Source organism: Pleurodeles waltl, chromosome 7 (assembly GCF_031143425.1).
Source record: "Pleurodeles waltl isolate 20211129_DDA chromosome 7, aPleWal1.hap1.20221129, whole genome shotgun sequence".
NCBI lineage: Eukaryota > Metazoa > Chordata > Amphibia > Caudata > Salamandridae > Pleurodeles > Pleurodeles waltl.
In genome coordinates this window covers 971222045-971247426 of record NC_090446.1, presented here as the reverse complement: position 1 = coordinate 971247426, position 25382 = coordinate 971222045, and the positions used below count along the sequence as shown (strand labels likewise).

At 44.8% G+C, this 25382-nt stretch overlaps 1 protein-coding gene across 3 annotated transcripts in view; it reads right to left on the bottom strand.

The window, feature by feature from the left end:
• The window catches only part of RPTOR (regulatory associated protein of MTOR complex 1), a 1432785-nt gene that overhangs the window by 770999 nt on the left and 636404 nt on the right, over positions 1-25382 (bottom strand). For all 3 annotated transcript variants that reach the window (XM_069199733.1, XM_069199735.1, XM_069199734.1), the window contains exon 6: positions 16283-16458. In XM_069199733.1, the coding sequence (XP_069055834.1) occupies positions 16283-16458 (176 nt within the window). The remainder of the gene's footprint in view (positions 1-16282; positions 16459-25382) is intronic.

The following is a 25382-nucleotide window of genomic DNA, read 5'->3' as shown; positions in this document are numbered from 1 at the left end:
GGAAGTATTTTGTAGCTTTTTGAGGGTCCAGCAGTATATACAGCATGGTGCAATATCTTCAAACTCACTCCTGTCAAATCCAGTGACCCCTTGCTATTGGGAGCTCCTATTCTACTGTCAGTTTGAGGGGATATTGCTTGTGTTACATAAATGTGCCCTTTAGGACAGGGCTATGTGTCTGAACATGCCATGGGAACATCTAAACAGTAACAAACCCCGCATCTTTGTAGCTTCTGCTTTCCTCTGACTTTTGGGGTAGTGGGAGATCAATTTAACTTCCTCTGAGGAAGCCCTCTAGAGCAGTGGTTCTCAACCCTTTGACTTCTGTGGACCCCCAGTTAAACATTACTGGAATCAAGGGACCCAACCACTGAATCATTACTGGAAGCCATGATTCCTGCCTAGGCAATTTTGGTGATCTTGACCTCAAAAAAATAACAGAAATACAGAAACAAGCATTGATCAAACACAAACGAATTATGAAATATTTTATTAATTTTACCAACAAATCTAAAATAAATGCACATTTTAATTTTATTGGGAAGGTTGGAGCTTTTATAAATTCAATTGAGGTCAATCAATGCCCACTATATATTCTGTTTGATGCATTTGCTCCGATCCCACAAATTAATTTGAGGACACCAACTTAGTTTTTAGCCTCTATTTGTAAATTCCATCACATTTACTTAACATTTACAATCTTTCAATTTTACATTTTGCTTCTTTACATAAACTCTGTTAAAATTTAATTTTCTAAGCAGTCACTGACTCCCTGAGTAGTCAATGCAGACCCCCAGAGGTCTCCGGACCACAGGTTAAGAACCACTGCTCTAGCCAAAGTATGAAAATAAAACTGCAAATATGCACTCACAGGCAGAGAAAGGAACTAAGTTTTTTTTTTTCCTTTAACATTGTGGCCAAGAGCACAGGATGCACATCTAGCGAGCATCAAAATAAGTTTAATGAAGTCAATTTGAAGGGAAAGCCAGCAAAGTGTCTCTTTTTCTCTCCTTATAGGTTATTATTCAGCAGTTTGAACAATTCAATTAAACCAGTAGGAAGGGTGCACCTTCCCTACCATCCTGAATCTAGAATATAAGCTGTTGCTCGCCTTCACCAGAATGAGATGCCTATGAGGTCCAGTATATCCTCGTCACACATATCAACATTCTCCTAGTCTTTCCCCACTAAGGACCAATCTGAAGTACCGCCCGTGGCACTGTGCCACCAATCTGTATGAACCTCCACCCCCACCCAGGGAGAGAAGCGCATAAGGACACCACAAAAAACGTATCTGCAGCAAACCCTCACCATAGACTGAAAAAAGATGGACACCTACATAAGTAAGAGTAGGCGAGATTCTTCAAGGTGCGAATTCTGTCCAAAGACCATTACAAACCAATATTATTTCTAGAGGAATTTCTTGACACACATTTTGGCAATTTATTAGCCTGCACTCAGCATGAAACTGAAGATACACGTCTTCACCAGCCTTCGGCCTGAATGCTGGTAAAGTTCTCAAGCCACAAATTAGTTCCCACTGATGTTCTGTGCACAAGTTTAGCAGTTGACATGGCTTCAAGATCGAAGGCTTGTTTGACGAGAGGGTGTGTGTCAGTTTTAGCCCACTGAAACTAGAATGACAAAGTCTGTGCTTGTAGTAGAATCCACCGTTAATTCATGCCACAATCAAGAGGGACTCTCAAGTACTTGTGGAGATTTGATCTGGTGTGGCAATCCTGTACTGTAGCTACTAAAATCCGTGGGTTCGAGAAGTTTCCACTTCCAACAAAAAAATGACCTAGAACCCATGCACTGAGTCCATTTTAATTTATTTCCAACCATGTGCTGTGGTTTTCAAAGATATTACATGTTTTAGTCTTAAGAGAAATCTATCCCTAAGGATGGCCTAAAGCCCCATGGGCAGTTTAATTTTTCAATCACAACTGGTAGAAAAAATAATTAGGTACTGCCCACTGACCCATGCAGACTCCTGACAGCAACAGGGAAGTACCTACATACCCTGTAGCTAAAAGGACCTACAATTACTGGAACATCCTGCTCCCTCTCCCTCCACCTCCTGATTATGCAGCCAATAAACCCTTATAAAAAAAGCTGTCAGTGTAAATTACAAACACCTGAAATCATTGATTGGCGCCCACTCCACCTCTTGTCAGTGCATCCCAACCGTAATACCGAGTTCCTGTTTTTGCCCTGTCTTTAGCAGTAAGAATTATCCTCTTTGACATTTCTCCTTATTAGTTTAAGTTGCTATTTTTTCAAGGACTACCTTTCCAGAAGGAGTGTGTCTGATAGGCTTTTCAAAGCGTGTGCATTCCCATATAACACATGCATGTGTGATTAAATTTAAGCTGCATGTTCTCGCAAGGCTTGAGCCAGTTGTTGGGATCTTGTGTTTTCTGAGCTGAAATTCACTCAGGAGTCACTAGCAATTATGGTAAGATGAAAGCTGTCACATTACAATAAAAGGATATGCACGGGGTGTAGTTATTGAATTAACGATACCTATCAGTACAGATAAGATGGTCTCCCTATTCCTGTGCATCTTATGTGCACAGCAGGGGACGGAATCTCTAGGCACACTAATTTGTGAGTATCTCTCCGAGGGAAAGCAACAAGTTGCAAGACTTGTAGCATCGAACGCCAGATTCAGTTTGAATGCCAGTGCAGAAGTTTGCCTCTGCCTGAGAAATTCAACAGGCTCAAAGCATTCTGAAGAAGGTTGCATTCTTGTAGCCAAAATCCCAAAGTGGTTGACAGACCGTTGGTCAAATCCTTTGCTTTGGCAGTTGAACTTGCCTCCACCAAGGTGTTCTGATACCAGTATTTCATTATTGTGAGGTAACTAGGACTGGTGCTTTCTTATCTGGCAACCCAAGACACTCTTAGTTTTGCTCCAAAAATGCGTTATGTACATTCAGCAATTTAAACAGCAATTACTTCAAATATGATTTAGCTCATCCTTCAGTATCTAATCCTGCACCAAGATAGTGTTGTTTTGCGGACCCTGCTTTGCCTTGCTTCGGGTGTTGAAGAAATGTCTCCAGCTTCTTATGTTAGCATTGATAAAACTGTGGTACATGCTCCAATTACATGAAGGCTAAGTTATGCCAATTCTATTTATTTGGGACTTCCTACTTATTCGGTTAAGCAGTTCCAGACAATTTAAAATTCTTTGGCATGTTTAATTCTCAAAATTCCTTGGTCGGCTCCAGTCTCTCATCTCAATTTACTGCTGCACTGACTGCCTATTCATAAGAGGATCCATTTTGAGTCACTGTTACCGGCCCACAGAGCCTTTTATAAGTCAAGATTCAAACATCTGTTCAATCGAGGTGGTTCATTATATACCCATTAAATCATTGTATTTCTAAGAGGCCTTTTTGGCTCTCATTCATAAGTTCAGACTAACCAGATAAGGATGTTGTTCCTGCTCTGATTTAGCAATTAAGGCTTGGAACAATCTTCCAACCTATCGGTGTCATACATACTCGTGATGAACTGCATTTCTGAAAACTTCTCAAAGTCTGGTTATCTGTTTGTAGATCAGTTTTGCCATTCTGTCAATCCAAGGTCTTTTTCAGAGCAGGGATGCTCCTCGGAGCCGCTGCACGCTTTATAAATAGCATCATTTATTCATGTCGGTAAGAAACACACAAGCCACAAAGAAAAGGAGAAAAAACAAAAGAAGTGAACTGCTACTGGGATCTGTTCTAATAACTTCAGTAGTTATTACAAAACCTACAGCAGGTTCTGGTACCAGAGACAGGCTCAGCCTCATGATCATTATACATCAGAAGCAATTCATATATTATTATTTTTAATAAGGCTTTGTTACCGTGCCTCTGGACCAGAAGATCAGCACTAAGGATTATACCAATTTTTATTCGGATGCTCTGACAAAAATAACACTGAGTCTATTCTGCAAATTCCTTGATATTTCTATGCATATATATATCTAAACTGGGTAGAAAATGTATTACTGCAGAATCAGGCACTCACTATATTAGGCAAGAACCCTATAGTTCTCCCAAGAAAAACAATCGACAGAAACACATACTAACACTCTAGATGTGCGTAATACACAGGAACCATTACCACCTACAAAACACTTGCTTGTCCTGGCGCCATAATCTATGTAATAATAAAATGCGCTCCCACATTCCAAACGTGGTCCTCAGGCTTCTTTTCCAGATCACTGCTCATACACAGGGTTCTTACTAGACTTCCTACCTGGTCTTATGGAACAGTTCTTGATTCTTTAGGTCACAGTCTTATGCATGTACTTCGGAGTCTTTGAATTCAAAACAGAGATGCAAAGCAGGAGATATTTAGTGATGAGAAAGTTAACAGCAATAGCTGCTGTTGCCCTTGAAAAGAGCCCACACTTACCCTGCAAACTGAACTTTTGCCCACCTTTTACAGAGAATAATGCTTCCTGTGTGCAGTAAACCGAGACATTCTTGACAAGTTTACTTACGGGAATGGTAAAGTCCTATTCCATTTTAAAGCTGTTACAATGACTATACAGTCAGGTTTATCGTGAATGTAAACGGTGTTACATTGTGTCTGGCTCAGAAGTCACATCCTCTCCAATAAGCCAGGGCCTGACTGCTTAGCCAAGCTATCCAGGAGAATGAAACAGGCTTTTAGTGCGATGGTGAGAAGAGAACACGGGCAGACTGGGCTCTCTTTTGACATTGCTACACATTCTCTACAACTTTAGGGCCTAGGAAAATGCCTGGCAACTTTGCTCAAAATAACACCGTACAGAACTCTGGCATGAGCTGGACAGAATGACCAATAAATAAATAAAACAAGTGAAACAACAGATGGAAACAATGGCAAACAGAATGACCAATAAATAAATAAAACAAGTGAAACAACAGATGGAAACAATGGCAAAACAAAATTATTTTTTCATAACAGATATGCAGCATTGTCAACCGGAAACAGCATGTGTCGCCACATATAATTCTCGTGGTATTTCAACTTTGGCATAAAACCTACTAAAAACCTTAAATATAGTATAAAGACACTACTGCAGCAAGGATCTTGAACTACACAAGAGTTCTAATCCTGGGGCACAAATTTCTACTACAGCCTTGATGTTACCACCTAATACCCTTAGTGATGCTGGAGCTGGGAGCAGATCTTGCACCAGTGACAAAAATACAAATGAACATCCTAAGAAATGTACAGAAAGAAGGGGAGAAATATCGAGACCATGCCACCGTGAGCTACACAGTCTGGAGGAGCATATCAAATTAGAGCAGGTCTGACTAGAGCTCCCTCTTCCATGAATGTGAGACACCACACCGCTCACTGTCAGAAGAAGGAGCCTCATTAAGGGACATCAAAGTTGAATATGATGACAGGACATGCACTCAAAGATGGAACAATACAGGCAGCCGACAGACACACGATGGTCCACACTGCAATGCAGCTGAAAAAAAAAATCATTACCCATCAAACTGTCCAATCTGAACACACAAAAAGTACAAACCTGAAGATGAGTCAGGGTAGGTGAAGCAACTTCTACATGTATGGAATGGTAGGCAAAGAAAGAAAGGCACACCTACAGCCCAGCTCTCTGAAAAAGACGCATACTTCTGTACACCTGTGCCCATAGGGACAAATGTCTACACTTGTGAGATAACTACTCACAGTTTAATATACCTTACATACCTGTGTACACTAGGGATAAAAGCTTGCACAGCTGTGCACGGAGTACTGCGTACAGTCCGGTGCCCCAAACAGGCAAATCTAGTGGAGCCCTTCTTTACCAAGGCACTAGCACACATTCTTATAAACTGCAAACTTATTTGAACTGAGTGTGCAGGCGAGCTCCTGTGCAGTGGCAGCCGAAAGGCTGCAGGCCCAGTACATGATCAAGGACAAGCATAAAGTCATCAACAAGGGGATGGATGATGGTCCGTGGTCAGTGCATGAAGAATCACCTCCATCCTTCTCTGCTGCACTCACACATTTGCCCTCTGTGAAACCAAGAACCTCCAACACACTCAGAGACGAAATTCACAAAAGAATGTAAACATTTATCACTCACGGCCTTTTGCCTATGATTTATGTAGGTTCATACAATGTCTGACATCTGCAAAATGCCGTCAGAGTACGAAATGGGGTTTATGCAAATCACACTTTTCCATGTGTACTCCATGCCCAGCATATATACTTCAGTCAAAAGTCCGCATGGCAGTAAATTGGCTAGAGTAGATATTATAGAAATCTACAACAACATATTTTTAAATTTTGCTTTATTTTCTCCATGAGGAAACCATGTTCAGACTAGAGTTTTCCCTATGAATGCTGGACATGTGATCTCCTCCATAGAAATGCACTTAATGCCACTTTGAAAAGGTGCCCATTTAGTTGCATTCCTGCTGCATGAAACAACCTGCAAAAAAGTGTGAAAATTCCACAAACGATTGAGCTTGTGGGTATTTACTGCATTTTTCAAGGTCACCCACATCCTGAACATCCCCTTTCTCCTGCAATAACCAATGTAAACAGTTCGCCACATGGAAGGATTTTCCATATTTGTAAATTCTGATTTGCAAGTGAAAACAAGCTTATCTTCAGTCTGTTAATCAAGGTCAAGATCTGTGAATTTCTGCCCACAAAACATTTTTTGTGCATGTAATTTCCATGTGCTATACAAAAATGTACGTAGGTGGTCCCCAGTCTCCCTCGCTGCACTTAAATAACACAAAGGCGAGACAAGGTTAAACTACCTCGTAAAGCATGCATGCACCAAAGTCATCCAGCATGAAAACATGGGCAAAGGGTTGATGGATAATCAGGAAAGAGCCTGACTGAGTCCGAGTTTCCTTCCAAGGATAAGAGCAGGGATCTTTATGTCAGTCTTTTAAAACACGAACCTGGCCCAAGGGCTTTGAAGTGCTTTAGAACCGAACTGGACTGCTACACATTTTTAGGCACAGGGAGACTCGGTGATTAAGCAGTGCTCTGCATTCCATAGTAGTTCTTCATGTTCCTAAGTGGTCAACTCTAGCCATTATGCCACTTTTCCGCAGAAGCGAAGTTGCTTTCTGTTACTTCAGTATAAATGTGCGGCTAAATCTCTGAGATTTGTTAAAACGAGTTGGCTGCGTTTGAAGGAGGCAAGCAGGGGCGTAGTCTGGTCAGCATGAGGGGTGTTAGCTTCAGATTTCCCGACAAACACGCTGGCACATGATGTTAAAATACAACAAGCAGGGCGCACGAGAGGTGCTTCAGTGGCAGTGGAAAGGGAGAAAAATGTGTATTGGTAAGTGTGCTAAGTGAGAGAAAGCATTATTTAGTAAAATAACCAACATTTTCATAGTCTTTCCAAACAGAGAGAGGGAGAAAGTGTGTGCGTTTTTGTGTGTAAAAATTCCTGGTGAAATCGGACTGACATCATCACACCCGCCTGAAAACACCTGCACCCAACTATTTTTGAAAACGCCTGCACCCAACTATTTATCACAAAATACATTTATTAGGGGAGTGTAACATTTCCCCCCCCAATACACCAGAGTGCAAGGCTTCCACTGACAAAGGATTGGAAAATACAACACAGGGTTACTCTCCTAGGCAGGGTTGGGCAGACCTGTCATTCCGCCAGGCATTTTTGTGGTTGGGTGAAGCCTTTGGAGGCAGGTTCTGAAAGGCCATGACCACTTTTGTACCTCTGTCACTTTTCCAGACTCTCCTAGGTTAACAGCGGTAGGCACAGGGAGGCTTCAAGACAGAGCGAACAAGAGATTGGGGGGGGAGGGAGGTGGGGGGGCAGGCGAGGGGTAGACCAAAAATTATCAGAGAGGGAGAAAAGAGAAAGAGAAAGAAAGAATGGGCGGATGGAAATAGTGCGCAAGGAGGCGAAGTAAGGATGGCTGGCTTGAACATTTTTGCTAGTGATGCATTTGGTTCCCAAGTCTGGCCCTGCAAACAGTCAATGCAGTCATTCTGTAGGTGCTAGGGTTGTGATCAAAGAAAGGCCAAGGACGAGGCTATTTGCATAATTATACCGAAGTGAAGAGCTAGCAAAGCTAACATCACCAGTAACAAGGTGGTGGATTTTGTGTAGCACTGATCACTGCCAAGATTAGTAGATCAAGGAGTAATGTTTTGGCCCACAAACATCCTAAGGTTTATAAACTTTGTAGGCGGAAATCTATGCTAGCTAAACAAATTTGTTAGAGCCAGAAAGCACTTCTATCCAGACTGATCCAGCAACATCGCAGCTGCCTGGATTTTCCCACTGAGGTTTTCACAACCGGGTTTTTCCACTCACTGTTCTTCCTGCCAACAGAAGCCCCGCTCACCCCAGAACCTACTTACTTGCAAGCCGACCACATCAGTAGGCAACTGGACAGCTAGCCTGCCAAGCACTTGCCTCTGGCTTCCAGTTCCTGCTTGTTCCAGACTGATCCAGTGACACAGCAGCTGACTGGGTTTTCCCGCCGGGGTTTTCTCAACAGTGTTTTCCCAACCAGGTTTTCCCACTCCCCGTTCTTCCTGCCAACAGAAGCCCTCTCTACCCTAGGGCCTACTTAATGCAGGCCGCAGCGAGACTGCGCAGCCGACGGGCCGCTGGCACGCCAGTGTCAATCCTGTATGCGCCTGTCCGCACCTGGACGGCACCCAATGTCACAACCCCTGGCCATCCCTCCCCCCGGAGGTACACCATTACCAAGCTCTACACCCTCCAGCCCAGATACCGCAACAAACACTACCACTGTGCAAACCCACGCTCTGACCTTTCACCTGAACCCACTGTCACTTCACCTTCCACAGCACACACATTAGCCCATCGACCAGCCCCACCCTGAACACATCACAGACATCACCTGAACAAAAACACCAAATTGCATGCGCCCTTCTCAACACACAATCACCATGCAAGTATTTCACTGAATTATAGGACCTCATCACTGCCTTTGTACCTAACATCATCTTTCTCACCAAGACCTGACTCAACCCCACATCTGCCCCAGACACTGCCACAGCGATTCCCAACGTATATAAAATCACTCACCAGGACCGCACCAACAAGCCAGGAAGAGACCATACAGTGCACCACCACCCCCATGGAACATCTCAACTTCAAGCTCCATGTGGACAACAAAACCTCCATCGGAGGCACCCTCGAATACAGACCCACTGGCCCTTGCTCCAGCTTTTGCAACACCATTACAGACTTCACTGCGCTCCTAGCTTTAGACTCCAAGGACTACATCTTACTCAGTGACCTAAATTTCCACATCAACTACCCCAACAACAACAACACTGCACACCTCCTCGACAGTGTGAGCAGCCTCAGATTAAACCAGATCATCCACGACCCTACACACACAGAACGCAGGACACACGCTGGACCCCAATTTCATCTCCAGCAACCGCGTCAAATACAGCCATGTCAAACAACATTGGAATGGCCCTATACGTTTGCAGTTTTAATAGAGTTTTGGGCCAAACTACAGAAAGTGATGTTGCTTTACCAAAATCCCATGGCTAGGGAAAAGTCAATGACATTCTGCTCCCAACTGTTCCAACTAGAGCAGAGAACAAGGCAGGGTTTCCCTCAGGCATCCTTGATTTTAGCTTTGGCAGTACCCCTAGTGAGCTGGATCTGCAGATAAAGCAGTTACAATGAGAAAATAAAAGGGGAGAGGATATGGATGTATGCGGACAATGTGGTTTTATATGTAGAAAAGACCAGGAAAACAACAGGCTACTGCACATTTTTACAATATTTAGTAATATTCCAGATAAGGTATATATTGAGAAAAAGCTATACTGTACCCGCTGACCTTGAAGCAGCACAAACCCTACAAATGTCCTTTAGCCCTGTGTGCAGACAGGTTTCAGGATTTAGGCATTATGTAACGGTGATCCAAAGGAATTTCCCTATTGTAATCTATATAAATTATTACACAACTTCTAAAGAGACGTAAGGCACTGGAGAACACCACCATTATCTCTTTTGGGCCAGGACAACCCCCAAAATCTAATATATATATCGTTCAAATACTGAGCATTGGGTGCCAGATGTATGCGTCAGGAAACTGGAGGTAGAGGTCAGACTACTCATAGGATGGGAAACAACCACGCAAAGCCCTCCCAGATATACAAAAATCCTACTAGGCAGCACAACTAGCGGTAATTATTGACTGTGTATTTGACCTGCAGGGCGAACCCTCCCCTAAGGGTTAAAAGGCATGCAATGGGATCCACAAGGTACCCTGTGACAGAATATAAAATGGAAAATTCCAAAAGGATACCCACAAATGCACAATCATAGTAAATCCATTGAGGAAGACAAATAACTTGATGGGGAAGAACAAAGGAAACACCACCATGAGACAGTGATATATTGAGACATATTGGGAAGATAGCAGGTTCCAAAAGTGGGATCTCATTGAAATTTGAACAGGTGATGTGTGATATGGTCTTAGGGGGTGGGGGGTGTATTCCTAGAGACACTTAGGAAGACATATGAGCTGGCAGACCCTGAATTATAGAGGTATATACAATTTAGGGACAACCCTGCACCCTATATTATAAAGAACACAGTCTTTGAAAATTATTTCTCAAAGAAGGGCAGGGTCCCATTTGAACCACTGCCAAAAAATATATCCTTAATCTAAAAAACTAAATAATCAAATAACTCTCCAATACCTCTTGGAAAATTCAGAAATGGTGGGGATACAGATGGACAAGTACTTACCTTTGGTAGCGCTCTTTCTGGTAGAGACTATATAGCTGCAGATTACTCAGCTTTTGAATTTTCCCCAGGGTCAGACAGGATCTGGAACCTTTTTCAGCAGTACCTCTTCAAGCTGGTAGGTGGCGCTGTACAGCTCCACAATGATGATGTTCCACTCAGGAAATGATGTAAAAAGCCTATGTAGGCACCACTCAAACGTGCTAATATTGAAGTGGTCCACGCACCGAGACGCAGAGCCCCAAAATCAAACTGCATGTGACTAGTAGGCAGATTCCTACATTCTGGATGTTATTATGAAGAGAGACCACTTCGCAGAACTTGGAGGACGGGAGAGCTGATGAGGAATTTGTGGTTAGATAGAGTCTCTACTAGAAGGAGCATTACAGAAAGTAAGAAACTTGTACTTCCGACAGAAAGTTCTAGCCGCAGATTCCTCGCCTTTTGAAGATACCAAAGCAGTACTTATTTGAAGGTGGGTTTGTGGATGGGACAGAGCGGGTGAAATGCCCCTCATGGTGAGCCTGGCTCTCCAGATAAAAGTGTTATGTGAACGTATGGAGTGACACCCACAGAGCTGCCTTACACTTGACCAGAACAGGAACTCCGTGTGCCAACACAGTGGTGGCAGCTTTTTCCCTAGTGGAATGAGCTTGCAGTCCTTCAAGAGGCTGTTTCTTGACCAATGCATTACAGATCTTAATTTAGAGCATGGCTCAGCAGAAGATGGTCTTCTTCTGCATGGCCCTGCCTTTTTCGCTCTAGCGAACTCCACAAAGAACTGATTGTCAACCCAGTGTTCTCTCGCACGATTGATGTAAAAGCTGATTGCTCTTTTTTGGTTCCAAGCGATGGAGTCTTGCTTCCTCCTTAGAGAAATGAGCTGGAGCATGGAACGTTGGCAGGGTTATGGTTGACCGACGTGGAACTGCGTTATGGCTTTCGGCAAGAAGGATGTTCGCGTCTGAAGAACCTGTTTGTCTGGGAAAAAAGTGGTTATCTCAGGTTGACACAGAGAGGGTAAAGCTCGCATACATGCCATGCCAATGCTATTGCAAAAAGGAACACCATCCGAGAGTGAGAACCAGCAAGGAAAAGTAGTCAAGGAGCTCAAAGGGAGTACACATCAAATATGTGAGAACCATGTTAAGTCCCACTGTGGTATGACTAAGGGAGAGGAGGGAAGCAGGTGTTGTAAACCTTTCAAAAAAACGCATTACATCTGAAGATTTACATAATGAGGAATGATCCGGAAACCAAAAAAAGGCCATGCCCAGAGCAAAGCCCTGCTAGGCGACGGACAAAACAAATTGTGGAGGCACGTCTGGCTGCCAAGATGATATCAACTACCTATAGAGAAAGGTTGAAGGTGTTCAGCTGTCGCCGCTCAATTTCCAGGCAAGAAAGTGGAGATTGTGAAGGCCTAGGTACAGAACCCTGTCCTCTAGGTGCGACAGCACAGCCTCCTGAAGGGGCAGCCGGATCAGAGGACAGATGCTCAAGTCCAGGAACTCTGGACACCATACTCCATGTCGAATCCAAGGCCACTAGGATGACTTGGGCCCTGATCATCTTCAGAACACAGGTCAAAAGAGGTATCGTCGGGAAAACATATAGGGGTCCTGACCTCTACCCTAGGGGGAACGTGTCTCTGAGTGAGAGGTGCTTTGGAAACCCCAACCGGCAGAACTGCTTAGTGTGCGTAATCTCCTCAGTAGTGAATAGACAGAGCAAAGGTTCTCCGCTTTCGTGGAAGAGACTATATGCTACCTGCAGATGCCCCTGGCATTCGTGATCTGCTAAGCATCAAATACAGAGTTTGACTGGCATTAATGAAGCCTGCCATGAAAATGCCTTGATAGTCAATCCATTTTCAGAGGTGCGGGGCCTCCTAGCACAAGGCCTGCACCCTCACCCTCTCTTGTATGCTGAAATACCGCACAGCAGTGGAATTGTCCATAAGCACCTGTTCCAGCCTCTCCTTGATGGATGGAAGGAAGGCTTTCAACACAAAGAGAATGGCCCTCAGCTCCAGAAGTTTGATGTGGAGTCAGGACTCTGATCGCCACCTCTTTCAGGTGGCCGCTCCCACCCTTGAGTGATGCATCAGTCACCACTGTCAGCTCTGGGTGGGGGTAGGGAGAGGGGTCGGCCCTGGCCCAACCACAGTACAGTAGCCACCACTGCAGAGCTCTTGTAGTCTCCTTCAAAATCCAGATGGGGTTGGAAAGTCCGCTTTATGTTTGGCCCACTAAGATTTCAGATCCCACTGCAGAGCCTGCATATGCCACTGGCACGCTTGACCAGCAAGATGCAGGAGGCCATCAATCTATACAGCTTCAGAGCAGATCCCACTGAAATCTAGGACAGAGGCTGAAAGAGTGGGATCATACCCTGAATGTTCTGAAGTCTCCTTTCCGGGCGAAAGGCCTGAAAACCATGTCCAGAGTGGCTGTGATAAAGTAGAGCATTTGGGATGGAGTCAGGTGTGACCTGGGCATGGTTAACAGTGAACCCCAAAAATGACAGGGGGTGTGCTATAATCTGGAGGTGGTTGACAACTGGCTAGGGCAAGCCCGCTTTAACAGCCAGTCACTGAGGTAGGGGAAGACTGGAACCCCCGACAGTGTGCTGCTACCACCACCATCACTTTTGTGAACACCTAAGGAAAGTTAGTGAGGCCAAGGGGGAGCACAAGAACTGAAAATATTCTTGCCCCACCGTAGACCACAGGTATCGCTGATGGGCCTTGCAGGACGGGGACTTGGAAATAGGCGTGCTGCAGATCAAACGCCATCATCCAGTCTCCAGGGTCAAGAGCAGATAAGATGTTAGCCAGGGTGAGCATTCTGCATTTTTCCTTCAAGAGGAAAGGAGCGAGAAGGCCCAAATCTAAAATAGGACAAAGGCATCTGTCCTTCCCTGGCAACAGAAAGTAGTGGAAATAACAACCACGACCTACTTCAGGCTCAGGCACCTTCTCTATAGTGTCTTTGGCTAAAAAGGCTTGCACTTCCTGCCTTAAGACAGACAATCCTCTGTCAGTTGGTTCGGGTTCAGTGCAAGATGCAGCGGAGTGGTTATGAAGGGTAAGGTGTATCCCTAATCAATAGTCTGCGGGATCCACCTTTCTGATGCCATGGTCTGCCAACCCACTAAGAACTGATGAATTCTGCCTCCAACCAGGTGGCTTTGTTCCACTAAGGGCATGTTAAAAGGTTTAGGTTTTAGTAAGTGGGGTCGCGGGGAAGGGGCAGTAAGCTGACTTGCTTGTTGAGCCTGACTGCGGGGTTGGTGGGTGCAATGCTTTAGCCACAAAATTATAGGGGACCTTGCTGAGGCTAAAGTGGATGCGGGCATGTGGTGCCTCTGCTGAAACTGCAAAAGGAACAGTAGGGCGGATGCGGTTGGCGAAGCCAGGCAGATAAGCCCTGGAGCATGCTGTTGCTTTCCTCTCTTTAAAGCGATCCAGAACTGAATTTTCCAGGTCCACAAAAAGGCGAGTCCAGTCAAAGGTTATGTCCACAAGAGACAACTAGACATCACCTGAAAGACCCACTGACCGAAGCAAGGCAATGGATCTTCTAATGGAATCGGTGGAGTCTCGGCCACGAAGCATAAATTTAGCAGTGCCAAGACCTTCCTGTGTAGCTTGGGTAAGGACAGGTCAAAGGTCTTCTGGGACGCTTGTAGGTCTTGAGCCATCAAATCCCAAAAAGCATGGGAAAAACAGCCAAGCAGGCAACAGGCATTAAAGGACCCGAGCGTCAAACTGGTGGAAGAAGATACACTCTTCCCAAAGGACTCCACTCTTGTGGACTTCCTATCAGGGTGGTGGAGGCAAGATTAGTCAGAAAAGTATTTGGTTTGTCCGACTAGTAGATGCCTGCACCATTAATCCTTCAGGAGAGGGGTGCTGAGACAAAAATGCACGGTTGCCTGGGGCAGCTTGGTGGCGTATTGCAATTGGGTAATTTACTGGAGGGACAGAGAAACATTTGGCGCAGGCCTCTAGGAAAGTATCAATAAGTGCTTTGGTAGTAGGGATCAGTAGTGGTTTGCCCCAGCTAGAGAACTTCGGTCAAAACATTGGTTTTGACCTCTAAGTGGAGGAGCTCGAGGTCGAGAACTGTGCCCTATCCCCCAGCATGACCACCATGAAAGAAGCACTTTCTTCAGTGGCAGGACCCTAAGGGTGTGAAAAGGCCAGAACCAGGAGAGATGTCAAGGCAAATGGAAGCAAGATATGGATTGGTGTATATTGGACAAAAAGCACACATATAAAGGTTGTGGGTGTCCCAAAAAGTGAGGGAAAATAGGGTTAACATGAAAACAATATAGAGGCACGGCATGAGGATAAACTGATGTTTGCAATCATTGTGAGGGTGTCTCCTGTAGATTGTGGCATTTTTAAGGTGAAATATGAATAACTGCGATATTGAGTTTAAATTCACCTTCCCTTGCTGTTGACCACCTACTTACATGTTATGATGTCTTGGTGACAGTGTTTAATTTAGTCAAACTTTAATGATAAAAATATTTGAAAAAAGTAAGTGCATCTCATCTCACTGTTTTGTCCTTATCTCTCTTGTTCAGCCACCAACCGTTGATCCCAATGCCAAAAGGGCTTTGTAGCTGATAGTATGGTTCCCCCAACCGGAAGGGCTAAAATAAAAAGACCCCCGAAGTGGTCATTTCATAGGATCCTGAAGCCATGTAGTCACATGGCTTGCACCACTCCACAACTGCTCTGGCTGACATGCTTTGACGCTGCTGTGCACAAGAGGAAGGCCTTTCCTCAATTCAGGATTATATTGTAATGGCACTGTAGCACTTAATATGCTTGACGAGGCATTAAAGCGCTTTACTCCAGGCAGTATACTGCTCCAGAACCCAAGGTTAGTGGGTATCCAGTGGTTACTGTTTAATATTATCAGCCTATGCTCTCAACAAATGTATTTCATGTACTTACCCCGGTTTCTCTGTGATAGATTAAATTCATAGCACTTAGGTTTGATCTTTGGAGGGGATGTGAGTTCTTGCAGATATTTGGTAGGATTACTAGATGAGCTAGAGGGGAGTAGGTATTATTAGGTTGCAGGGATGAATGGCTCACAGAGGAGGAGAGGTTGTGATCTTCAAAAAGGGGTAGAGCCATTTGCATGTTTGCTTGGAGATTCCAGCAAACATGCATTAGACAGAGCAGACTGTGCTCAGAAAGATGAGGCATGCGCATGCAGAGGATGGAAAGTAATGAGAGTGATATTTGAAAGAAAAAGGAAAGTTAACAATTGTAAGTCTTAAGCGAAGGTTAAATATTCATGCAGGGTTTTAGGAGTATAGAGGAGGCCTTTTGAGATAGCATGCAATCTGAGGGTGCAAACTGAACAAAGAAACGACTTTATTTGCATGTGAGGTAGCGCTAAATTCGGTACATTTGACATGCGCTAGAGCCAGGCAAACAGTCCGACCATTGCTACATCACAAGAGATTCCATTCCCTAAAGACAATCGGGGGCATTGCCTCACTTACCACCGCAGCGCTATCTTGATGGGCGTCGTGAGGCAGGAAGTGAAGAGGTCCGCCGGCAGGTCGGGGTTCATAGGCAGCAGTTCGGTGGCCTGGCAAGCGGCCAGCTGGATGCAGTTCTTCATGGAAGGGGGCAGGGGCATCTGCGCCAGCGGGTGGTTGGGGTTGATGACAGCAACCTGAAAGGGATCAGAGAGGGCAAGAGCTATGAGTAAGGAAAGGGTGCAGGTCTTGAAACGCACAATTACTGGGTGTGAGAACCTCTGGGATTCGCATGTATGCACAGAGTAACAAGGGCAGCACAGCAAGTCGGGGAGGGTCCGTTTGTCCCCACTCCCCAGTGTAAGAAGATCTAAGTAGCCTGATGGCGGTAAGGGGCTGCTTGGCCCCTGCACAAGAGCAGGCCCGCTGCGTGTATGCGGCTGGAGACTGCTTCTACCGTTCTGGGTCTGGTGCTGCACAAGGACGACATAAATCAATCTACTGACGGAAAAAACACCGAGGCGCAGAGTAAATGGGAACAACATCTTCCGGGGGCAAGAAGTGATGGGCGCGGCCTGGCTGCCATGCACCTCAGCGCAGACGCCTCCATAGCAGTGTTAGGTGGAGGCGTCGGGCTGCGGCCACTTGTTCCTTCCGGGGGGCAGTTAGCAGTTCCTTCTCAGGCCAGCAAAATGCCCTCAAATAATACCCAATTAAACGAAAGTGTACAAATAAAACGCCCTCCCCGCAAATTAAGGCCGCGGGGTTCTGAGTAATCTGCTCTACAGTTAAGGAGCAAGCAGATGCTCCCGCTTTGAGAACCCCTCCATTTGTCCATTACAACACACAAAATATGCAGACAGTAATATACAGGTAGCTACCGGTCATCACCATTTAAAAAGCGGTGCTAATATTTAAATGCACTCACTGGTGATCGAAAGACCGAGTAAGTTGTTAGCCGTCAATACCGGGGACTATTCTGTTCAACAGTTCACCAGTTCTGGCAGGTAGAGGCGGGCATGCAAAGGAGTACACGGCTCTGTTGGGCAGCTGAGACGAGAATAATGATGGCCTACCCATCAGGACAGGATAAGTAGGTGGGAAAGGAGAAATAAAAGCAGACGGTACAGCAGTGTGAAGACTGCAAGAAAGGTGGGCACAAGCAGGAAAATCACATTTAGAGGTAAGACGACCACAAACCCAGAGTGTTAAAGTCATAATATCGCTCCCTTGGCACCAGGATCTGACCGACTTGAAAGGGTTTGGATTTCTACAATGTGGCACCAGATCACTGACTTGCTGTGAAAGCCCTGCAAAACACTGGTGGGTTCACATGCACAGTGCAGCCCATCAAAGCTGGAGTCAGAAGTCATGCTGAAGTGTCTGAAGCCGGGCGTCTGGGCAGGCTGGCTCCAACAGGAGCACCTGAGAGCCTGCCATGGAGCAGATAGGATGTAGGGTTAATAGACGTCTACCCAACCCAAAATCTTAATCCGAAACCTTCTCAAATGTCTAGGGTCCAAGCAATAGTTCAAGGTTACAAAGTCTGGTGCTGTGAACAATGTTCTTAAAGCACGCCAGGGCCATTTCATGTCCTATACACCATAACTTAAGTCCAGAAGTCACTTTGACCACAGTGAGGCTCGTACACACCGGACTGTGATTCCGTGGACCATGGCTTCACTTTCTCCTTGGGTTCAGTTCTTCGGAATTAGAAGTCATCACCAGTGGTGCTGGAACGGTTTCCAGCGTGGGGTGGTGGCCAGTGGCATAAGAACAGGACCATTGTAGGAGGTTCAAAAGAACACTGTTGCTGAATGAGTGGAGGCAACAATTAAGCCTAACCCCTTCAGCAGGGAGAGTGGAGAAAGGACTTCAGCTCCAAAACCTTGTGTAAAAATAGGACCCAGGGCTCATATATAATAACCCACCTCTAATTCATAGGTAAACTTTGTTATCACCATTCACAGTGAGCACATGCTAATTAAACTCGGACCTTGAAAATAATACGTCATCAGAAACAATAAAAACCCTGGATTCACGCAAAGAAAATGCTTATGTAGAAGGTGAAATTATGTCCCTCTGAAACTCAGAGTTCTCAGTGAGATTATTAAAAGCAGACCTAGTAAGCTGTATTTTAGCAAGAACAAGGTTCTCAGGGGGCACAGTTTGCTTCCTATAGGTTAATAAACCACCCAAAAGGACGTTTTTGTTAGTATGGCATATCTCATAGTTGTCCTGAGTAACCGTATGACAATAACATTGCTACTTCTGTTTAACTGGGGGTGACCAGTGGGTGACCACAGCAGTAAGTGGCAGCTGTCAGCACAGGACTCGTAGTCACATCCAAGCAGAAGAGCTGAGGAGTGACAAGAAATGAAAGGGGATGTTGAGCTGACCCTTTCTGCCTGCCCTCAGTGGTGGCCAATTCAAAGAAGCAGACTCAGCCTCTGCCTCATATGTGTAACCAGACCTCAGCAAGCCTATGTGGCAATGCTCCAAGCTGCATGTACAGTTACTGGTACACATGCAGCTACGACACCTGCGTGTACATCCACCTAGAGGACAGACTTACTCTTAGCGCTCTTGTGGGACACGCCTCAGAAGCCTCTGCGTGGAATCTGTTTCCACATACTAGATCAGCCTTACAGGTGCCTATGTCACCAGATCCTCATAGACCTCGGTGTGCACTTGTCCCAGAGTCAGGCTCGCACTTTTCTCCTCCTTTGATCAGACTCCTGCATGCTTTTGTGTGCAGTCACCACACGTGTATACTTACTCTCTGATGCACAGTTCACCTTTATAAGCCTAAGCCTATTTATACACCCATTTTCTTGTTCACCACCATCCTCAGTGTCCAACCAACGTCAGCATACAGATGTGGCCTCAGAAACACATTTACATCCACAAACATGCATGTGCATCAAATATGTAATGAAAACAGATTGGCAAGATATGCTTGCTATATATATATATATATAAACACCTGGGCATGGTGCGCATTATTCTTTAGAGTTGTTGATTATGCACTGGACAATATATTTGTATTACTCCTTTAGTGTATAAAGAAGAATTCCCTTGAGAATACCTCATCGGGACAACTAAAACTCCTAAGCCTTATTGTTAAGTGCCTTATTTAGATGACCATAAAATGATCAAATTCATGTCATGTGCTTACTATACAGATTCCACATACCTATTGTAAAAACAAATACCATAGATGCAAGTATGATGCAGTAACATTTCACTTTACATTACACCACATCACACCATGCCATAATATGGCATACACTAAAAGCATGGAACGTCAAAGTTGAGAAAGTTAAAAGAAATACATTATGGAAGAGTGTAGTTAGTCAAATTATTTAGTGATAATACCTGCCTATAATGTCATACATTACAGTTGTTTGAGGGTCTGCAATTGCTTCAATTACAAATGGTGATGAAAATCAGGTATTTATAAAAAATAAAAAAAAATAAAAAAAAACTTGATCGATCAGACTTGTGTTTGCCTTGTTAATTATGTAAAGGACAATCTATGTGTGGTATAGTTTGGTTTTCTTCACACCTTAGCATAAGAGATTCTACTTTCAAAGACAGACAAATATTTTGAAATAACTATCCACTTTAAGAATGCAGCTAGTATTTTTAATATCTGTGTGTGCCACTAAACGTTTGACATAGCACATCCTTTAACCTATTCTGGGCCCAATAATTACATAAATCCTTGACTATTAAAACAAATGTGAACATTGATGTTTTTGAAACATACAAAAGCCGCAGATGTTAAGATTAAATATTTCCTCTGCCTAGCTGACATCGGATTATCTTTGAGACACCAAATGCTACAAAACACTAAACCATGCTTCAGTAAGTTATACTGTTGCCTGCAGTATTGTGACCTCTGCACTAGATTTTATGACAAAACCAGCCACGCCCCTACTTCCTAAAGGATCTGGAATGGCAGTTCGGGCTGGACTGTTCACATTGGAGCAGGGTCAAATCTGATTTGCATACGTATATACGTATGAATCCAAACTGAGGTGGCATGCTGTGCATAATAACGATGGATGGGGATGCAAACTGTGTAATTAAAACTGGCTAAAATTAATTCAAGGTTCCTATCCATCACTTTTGAAATGCTTTAGTGTCTCACCCTAAGTGGTACAGGTATGCTTAGATGAGGGACCTGTGTACACGGTCACTAGAATCAAGCTAAACCTGGCTGATGAGTCCTAACTAGGGTGTAACTGGTCCTGAATTGATTGGGTTCAGGGAGGACCTGGCCTTGCAGCTACTGATTTGCATATGGCTGGATCCAAACTGAGGTGGAATGGGGTGCAAAATAACAAAGGATTGGGATGCAGTGCTGAGTAAAGACCAGTGGCTGAGATTAATTTAATCATTCCAACCATCACTTTTTAGTGTGTCCCCCGACTTCCAGCACCACTGATCATCACAGAATGGGATTGTATCTAATTTCTAGGTAGTCACAGTGCGGGTTTTTTTTCCTACCTTGGATCCCTCCAGCCTGTGCAGCTGCAGGTGTTCTCTGGTTTTGGGCTGTTGGGAAGTTTCGGTACACAATGTGGGTACCAGTGAAAATGGTCATACTGTTAGATTTTAATAACCTCTGGTGGGAGACAAATAATGTTTTCAGAGCACATTAGCAGGACAGGGAACGGGGCAGGCTTGTGGTTGATGTCTGCCAAGGAAGAGAACTTTTGCTGTGAAAGGGACTCAGAAAGACTACTTTACTATATCCTATTGAATCTGCCAAATGGAGTAAGGAGAATTATCCTGCTATTAAGATTAAATTTGCTCCTGTTACGAGTTATCACAAGAACATGGTAAGGCATACCGAAGGACGAGAGGTTATGTGATCTTTGCATGGTTCATGTTCAGGAGTTAAATCATGCTTTTTGTATGTCCAGCCCTTCATTCTGCACATCTTCACTTTTCAAGACCGATCTTTCTGAAATACAATATAACTTTGGGAGTTGCAGCTCGTCATTGTTTTTTTATAAATGTATTCTAAGTTTGTATGCCTATGAGTATTTATCCTGTCGTTGCTTTTTTGGTACTTCATTTGTATTGCAGATGATAACATTTACTTGATAACATTTAATAAAGATTGCAAATGCAATCTTTATTACTTTCTATATGGAATGAGTCTCAACAAATATTATGGCACTACTGCACTTTAATATTTGAGTGGGCAGAATAGCTTAATTCATACTTGCAGCTATTTGCACGGCTGTCACTTTATTTGCTCACTTTCACTTTTCAATCTTTTGTATTTCAATATTGAGTGTATTGTTCACTGTATTGTGTTTGAGCATTGAATGTAATCGGTTGAATAGCATGTTTTGCACAATCTAGTTTTTTGCTCTAACAATGGAGTACTGTATTTAGCACCGCCATTGCACTTTCAATTTTAGTAAGGCTTTGCATACTTTTCACAATGGAATTTTGACCTGGAATCACTATTCTGTGTTGTAGATCAGGTTTGTTGTTGTATTTTTTATGTGCATCTCTGTTGAGTTTCAAAACATAATAAATTATTAAATTGAACTGAATTGAATTTAATTGACTACTTTACTTCACCAGGGTGCTCCTTCCAGGATGGACGAATGACCCCTGCATGATCAGTTTGCTGGTGAAAGCGAGGGTAAGCATGTAAGGCTGGGCTATCATAGTTAAACTTACCAGCAAATGGCCCATGTGTAATATTGGTAGGTCTCACCAGTGACTTAGCTGTCCTACAGTTGAGGGCTACTGCAGGCATGGTGACAGTCTAGTTTCTGGGGTGGTTGTTCATTCTGTCCTACGACTGGGCTACCAAAAAGCAGGGAGGTAAAAAAACATATCAGCTTAAGGGTAATCCTCATTCAATTTTGTTGGGGGGTGGTGCCTCTGCATGGCTTGGAAAATTTGTGACATCCTGCCCTGTGATCCAGGTATTTACAGTGCGCCTCCTCAGAATTGTGAAAAATTCTGACCGGGAAGTGGGCTGGGGGTGAGGGGCGCAGGTCACCCAAAGCATCCGCTTCTCACTTCAGGCTCTGAGGTGGTGGCAGTGTGATTATAATGTGTTGAGAGTGGATAATGGCCAGTTTTAGCTCTTTCCCTCATTCCATGAAACCTACCCTCCCTCCTCTTGCTGTGTTGATGGCTCTCGCCTAGCAATCAATGGTGGCTGAGCTTGGCCTTTGGCCGCCTCGCATCAGCATTAACTCCTCAACCAGACCACAATGCCCTGACCTTGGACTCCATGCTCCAAAAAGCTGGACACAAAGACACAAGATGCACTTCGACCTGACAGGCAGATGTTGATTTCTGAATAAAGTAAAACTTAGATTGGCTCGGGCTCCGTACCAAGCACCAAATGTGGATAAATACTGGTCGCCCTCGAAACAAAAACATGTACACGATCTTCATAATTACCGGGCATCCTTTCCAGATGAAATTCGGCAGACCGCACCTGTTGAAATGACCTGGGAACACTGCGAAAGTAATGATAACCCATTGTGATAAACCCTACATGCATCCATCCCTTGCAACTCCAATCTCTACAAAATTTGATGTTTGGACAGGGATTCGGAATTTTGCACCCCGGTAGTGATTGACGTTTAAGTGGGTAATCGGCAATATACGTTGCTTCACATATAACACTGGCTCTATAGGCAATGCATACGGTAAAATGGTCTTTATCATGGTTGGCTCACGGCAACGTTGTCAGGACACAGAGGAATTCTAGGATATTTCAAAGGTTATGTTTATAAACTATTACTTTAAGCAAATGTCACCCAATGCGCTGCTGTAATCGGGTATATTACATTGAGACGCAAATGAAGAGATAACCTTTTTGGAATCTTACAAAAAAGTATTTATCATTTTTAAATCGTAATTACATGTATATATAGCGTTCTACCCCTAACAAGGCGCGGATGGGGATCTTAGCGATTTAAATGTGAAATGTTTTGATTGCTCGGCTCGCGCTTTGGCTCTCAGGGCCACGCCCGAACCCTGACTATGAATTTGCTGACTTGCCTGGCGCAGCAGAAAACCTGTCCCGACGTGACCCAAAGCGCCGCGTGACCGCCAAAAATCACCTCGCGCACAGCGGAGTGAGAAAGGGGCATTAGTACGGTCGAACAGAGGGTTGGGAGCGTGAAATTAATTTTAGGCAAGGAGGTCTCGCTGTTTGTGCTGCGTGGAAGGAGACAATGCGGATTCTAGGCCTGCAGCCGCAGTAGGCAGACCGCACCGAAGTGTTGCGCTTAGAGCTACGCCGCAGGAATTAGTATAGCTCTCATGGCAGCCCCCTCCCCGACCTTATTATCCGGCGTTGCCTAAATTACATGTTTGTTTTGAGAGTTAGCGAGGTTGCAATCATTTGCTAGCTTTGGGTACCAATTACAGCTGTGCCGGCTAAACTGGAAGCAATTGAGCTGCTTGTAAAGACTGCTCCTGCCAGCGGAAAACAGATGAGCGTCCTCTCCCCTGCCTCAGCACTTGTAATTAGGAGGAGCTTTCAAAGGAGAGCTGCATAATCCATATTTATGAGCGACTATTAGAATAAGAGACGATCTAGACCTACAAGAACTGGAGCATGTCGGTGAGAACACGGGTCTGAGGGGCGCTGCGGGTGAAACGTCTCACACGGAGGAGACGGGAACTCTTCACATCGCAGCGCCTGCTACAAGCGTGCTTAGAAGTCTCATACTGCAACTCGTACCGCAGGAGAGCCGAAACACCTCACGCTGCAGCACCGGCTGCATAAGGAGGGCTGAAACACCTAACACTGCAGCAACTACCTCAGGAGGGCTGAAACGCCTCACACTGCTGCAACTACCTCAGGAGGGCTGAAACGCCTCACACTGCAGCAACTACCTCAGGAGGGCTGAAACGCCTCACACTGCTGCAACTACCTCAGGAGGGCTGAAACGCCTCACACTGCAGCAACTACCTCAGGAGGGCTGAAACGCCTCACACTGCTGCAACTACCTCAGGAGGGCTGAAACGCCTCACACTGCAGCAACTACCTCAGGAGGGCTGAAACACCTCACGCTGCGGCACCGGCTGCATAAGGAGGGCTGGAACATCTCATCTGAAGCTCCTACCCCAAGAAATCTGAAACACCTCACACTGCAGCACCGACCTTAAGAGGCGTGCAACTCCTAACACTGCAGTACCTAGCTCAAGAGGGATCACACAGTTGACACTGCAGCAGGTACCTGAAGAGGGCTCACACACCTCGTAATGAAGCACTTACCTCAAGAGGGCTAAAACACTAAGCAGTGTAGCACCTACCTAAAACAGAACCGAAACACCTTACACTGCAGCAACTACCTATAGAGGGATCAAACATCTGACACTGCAGCACCTACCTCAAAAGGGCAGAAACAACTTACACTGCAGCACCTACCTCAAGAGACATTAAACACCTTAGCACCTACCATAAGAAGGCTGAAAGACCTTACACTGAATCAACTACCACAAGAGGGCGCACACGCCTTACAATGCAGCATCTACCTTCAGATGACTGACCACCTGACACTGCAGCACCTGTCTCAAGAGGGATGGAAGATCTGACACTGCAGCACCTACCTACCTCAAAAGGACTTAAATACTTTACACTGCAGCACCTATCATAAGAGACCTGAAACATCTGACATTGCTGCGTCTATCTTAAGATGGCTAACACAGTAGACACTTCAGCAGGTACCTCAAGAGGGCACCTACATAGAGAGGTGAAACACCTTATACTGCAGCAACTACCTATAGAGGGATCAAACACCTGACACTGCAACAGCTAGCGTAAGAGGCCTGAAGCCCCCGACACTGCAGCCCCTAGCGGAGAAGGGCTCAAAGAGCTCACACTGCGGAACGTGTCTCACACAGTACTCGCCTCCAGGAGAGCCGAAATCTCTCACTTGAGCACTGGTACATTTCTTACTACAGGATCGACGTCAGTCAGCACCTACCCCTGTAAGAGGTGAAACAACCCACAACAGCAAAACCTCAGGAAGGCTGAACTCCTCCTACTACAGTACCTACCCCAGATAACTGCACCTTATAACGCAGAGAACCTCACCCTGCAACATCGAGAGTACAG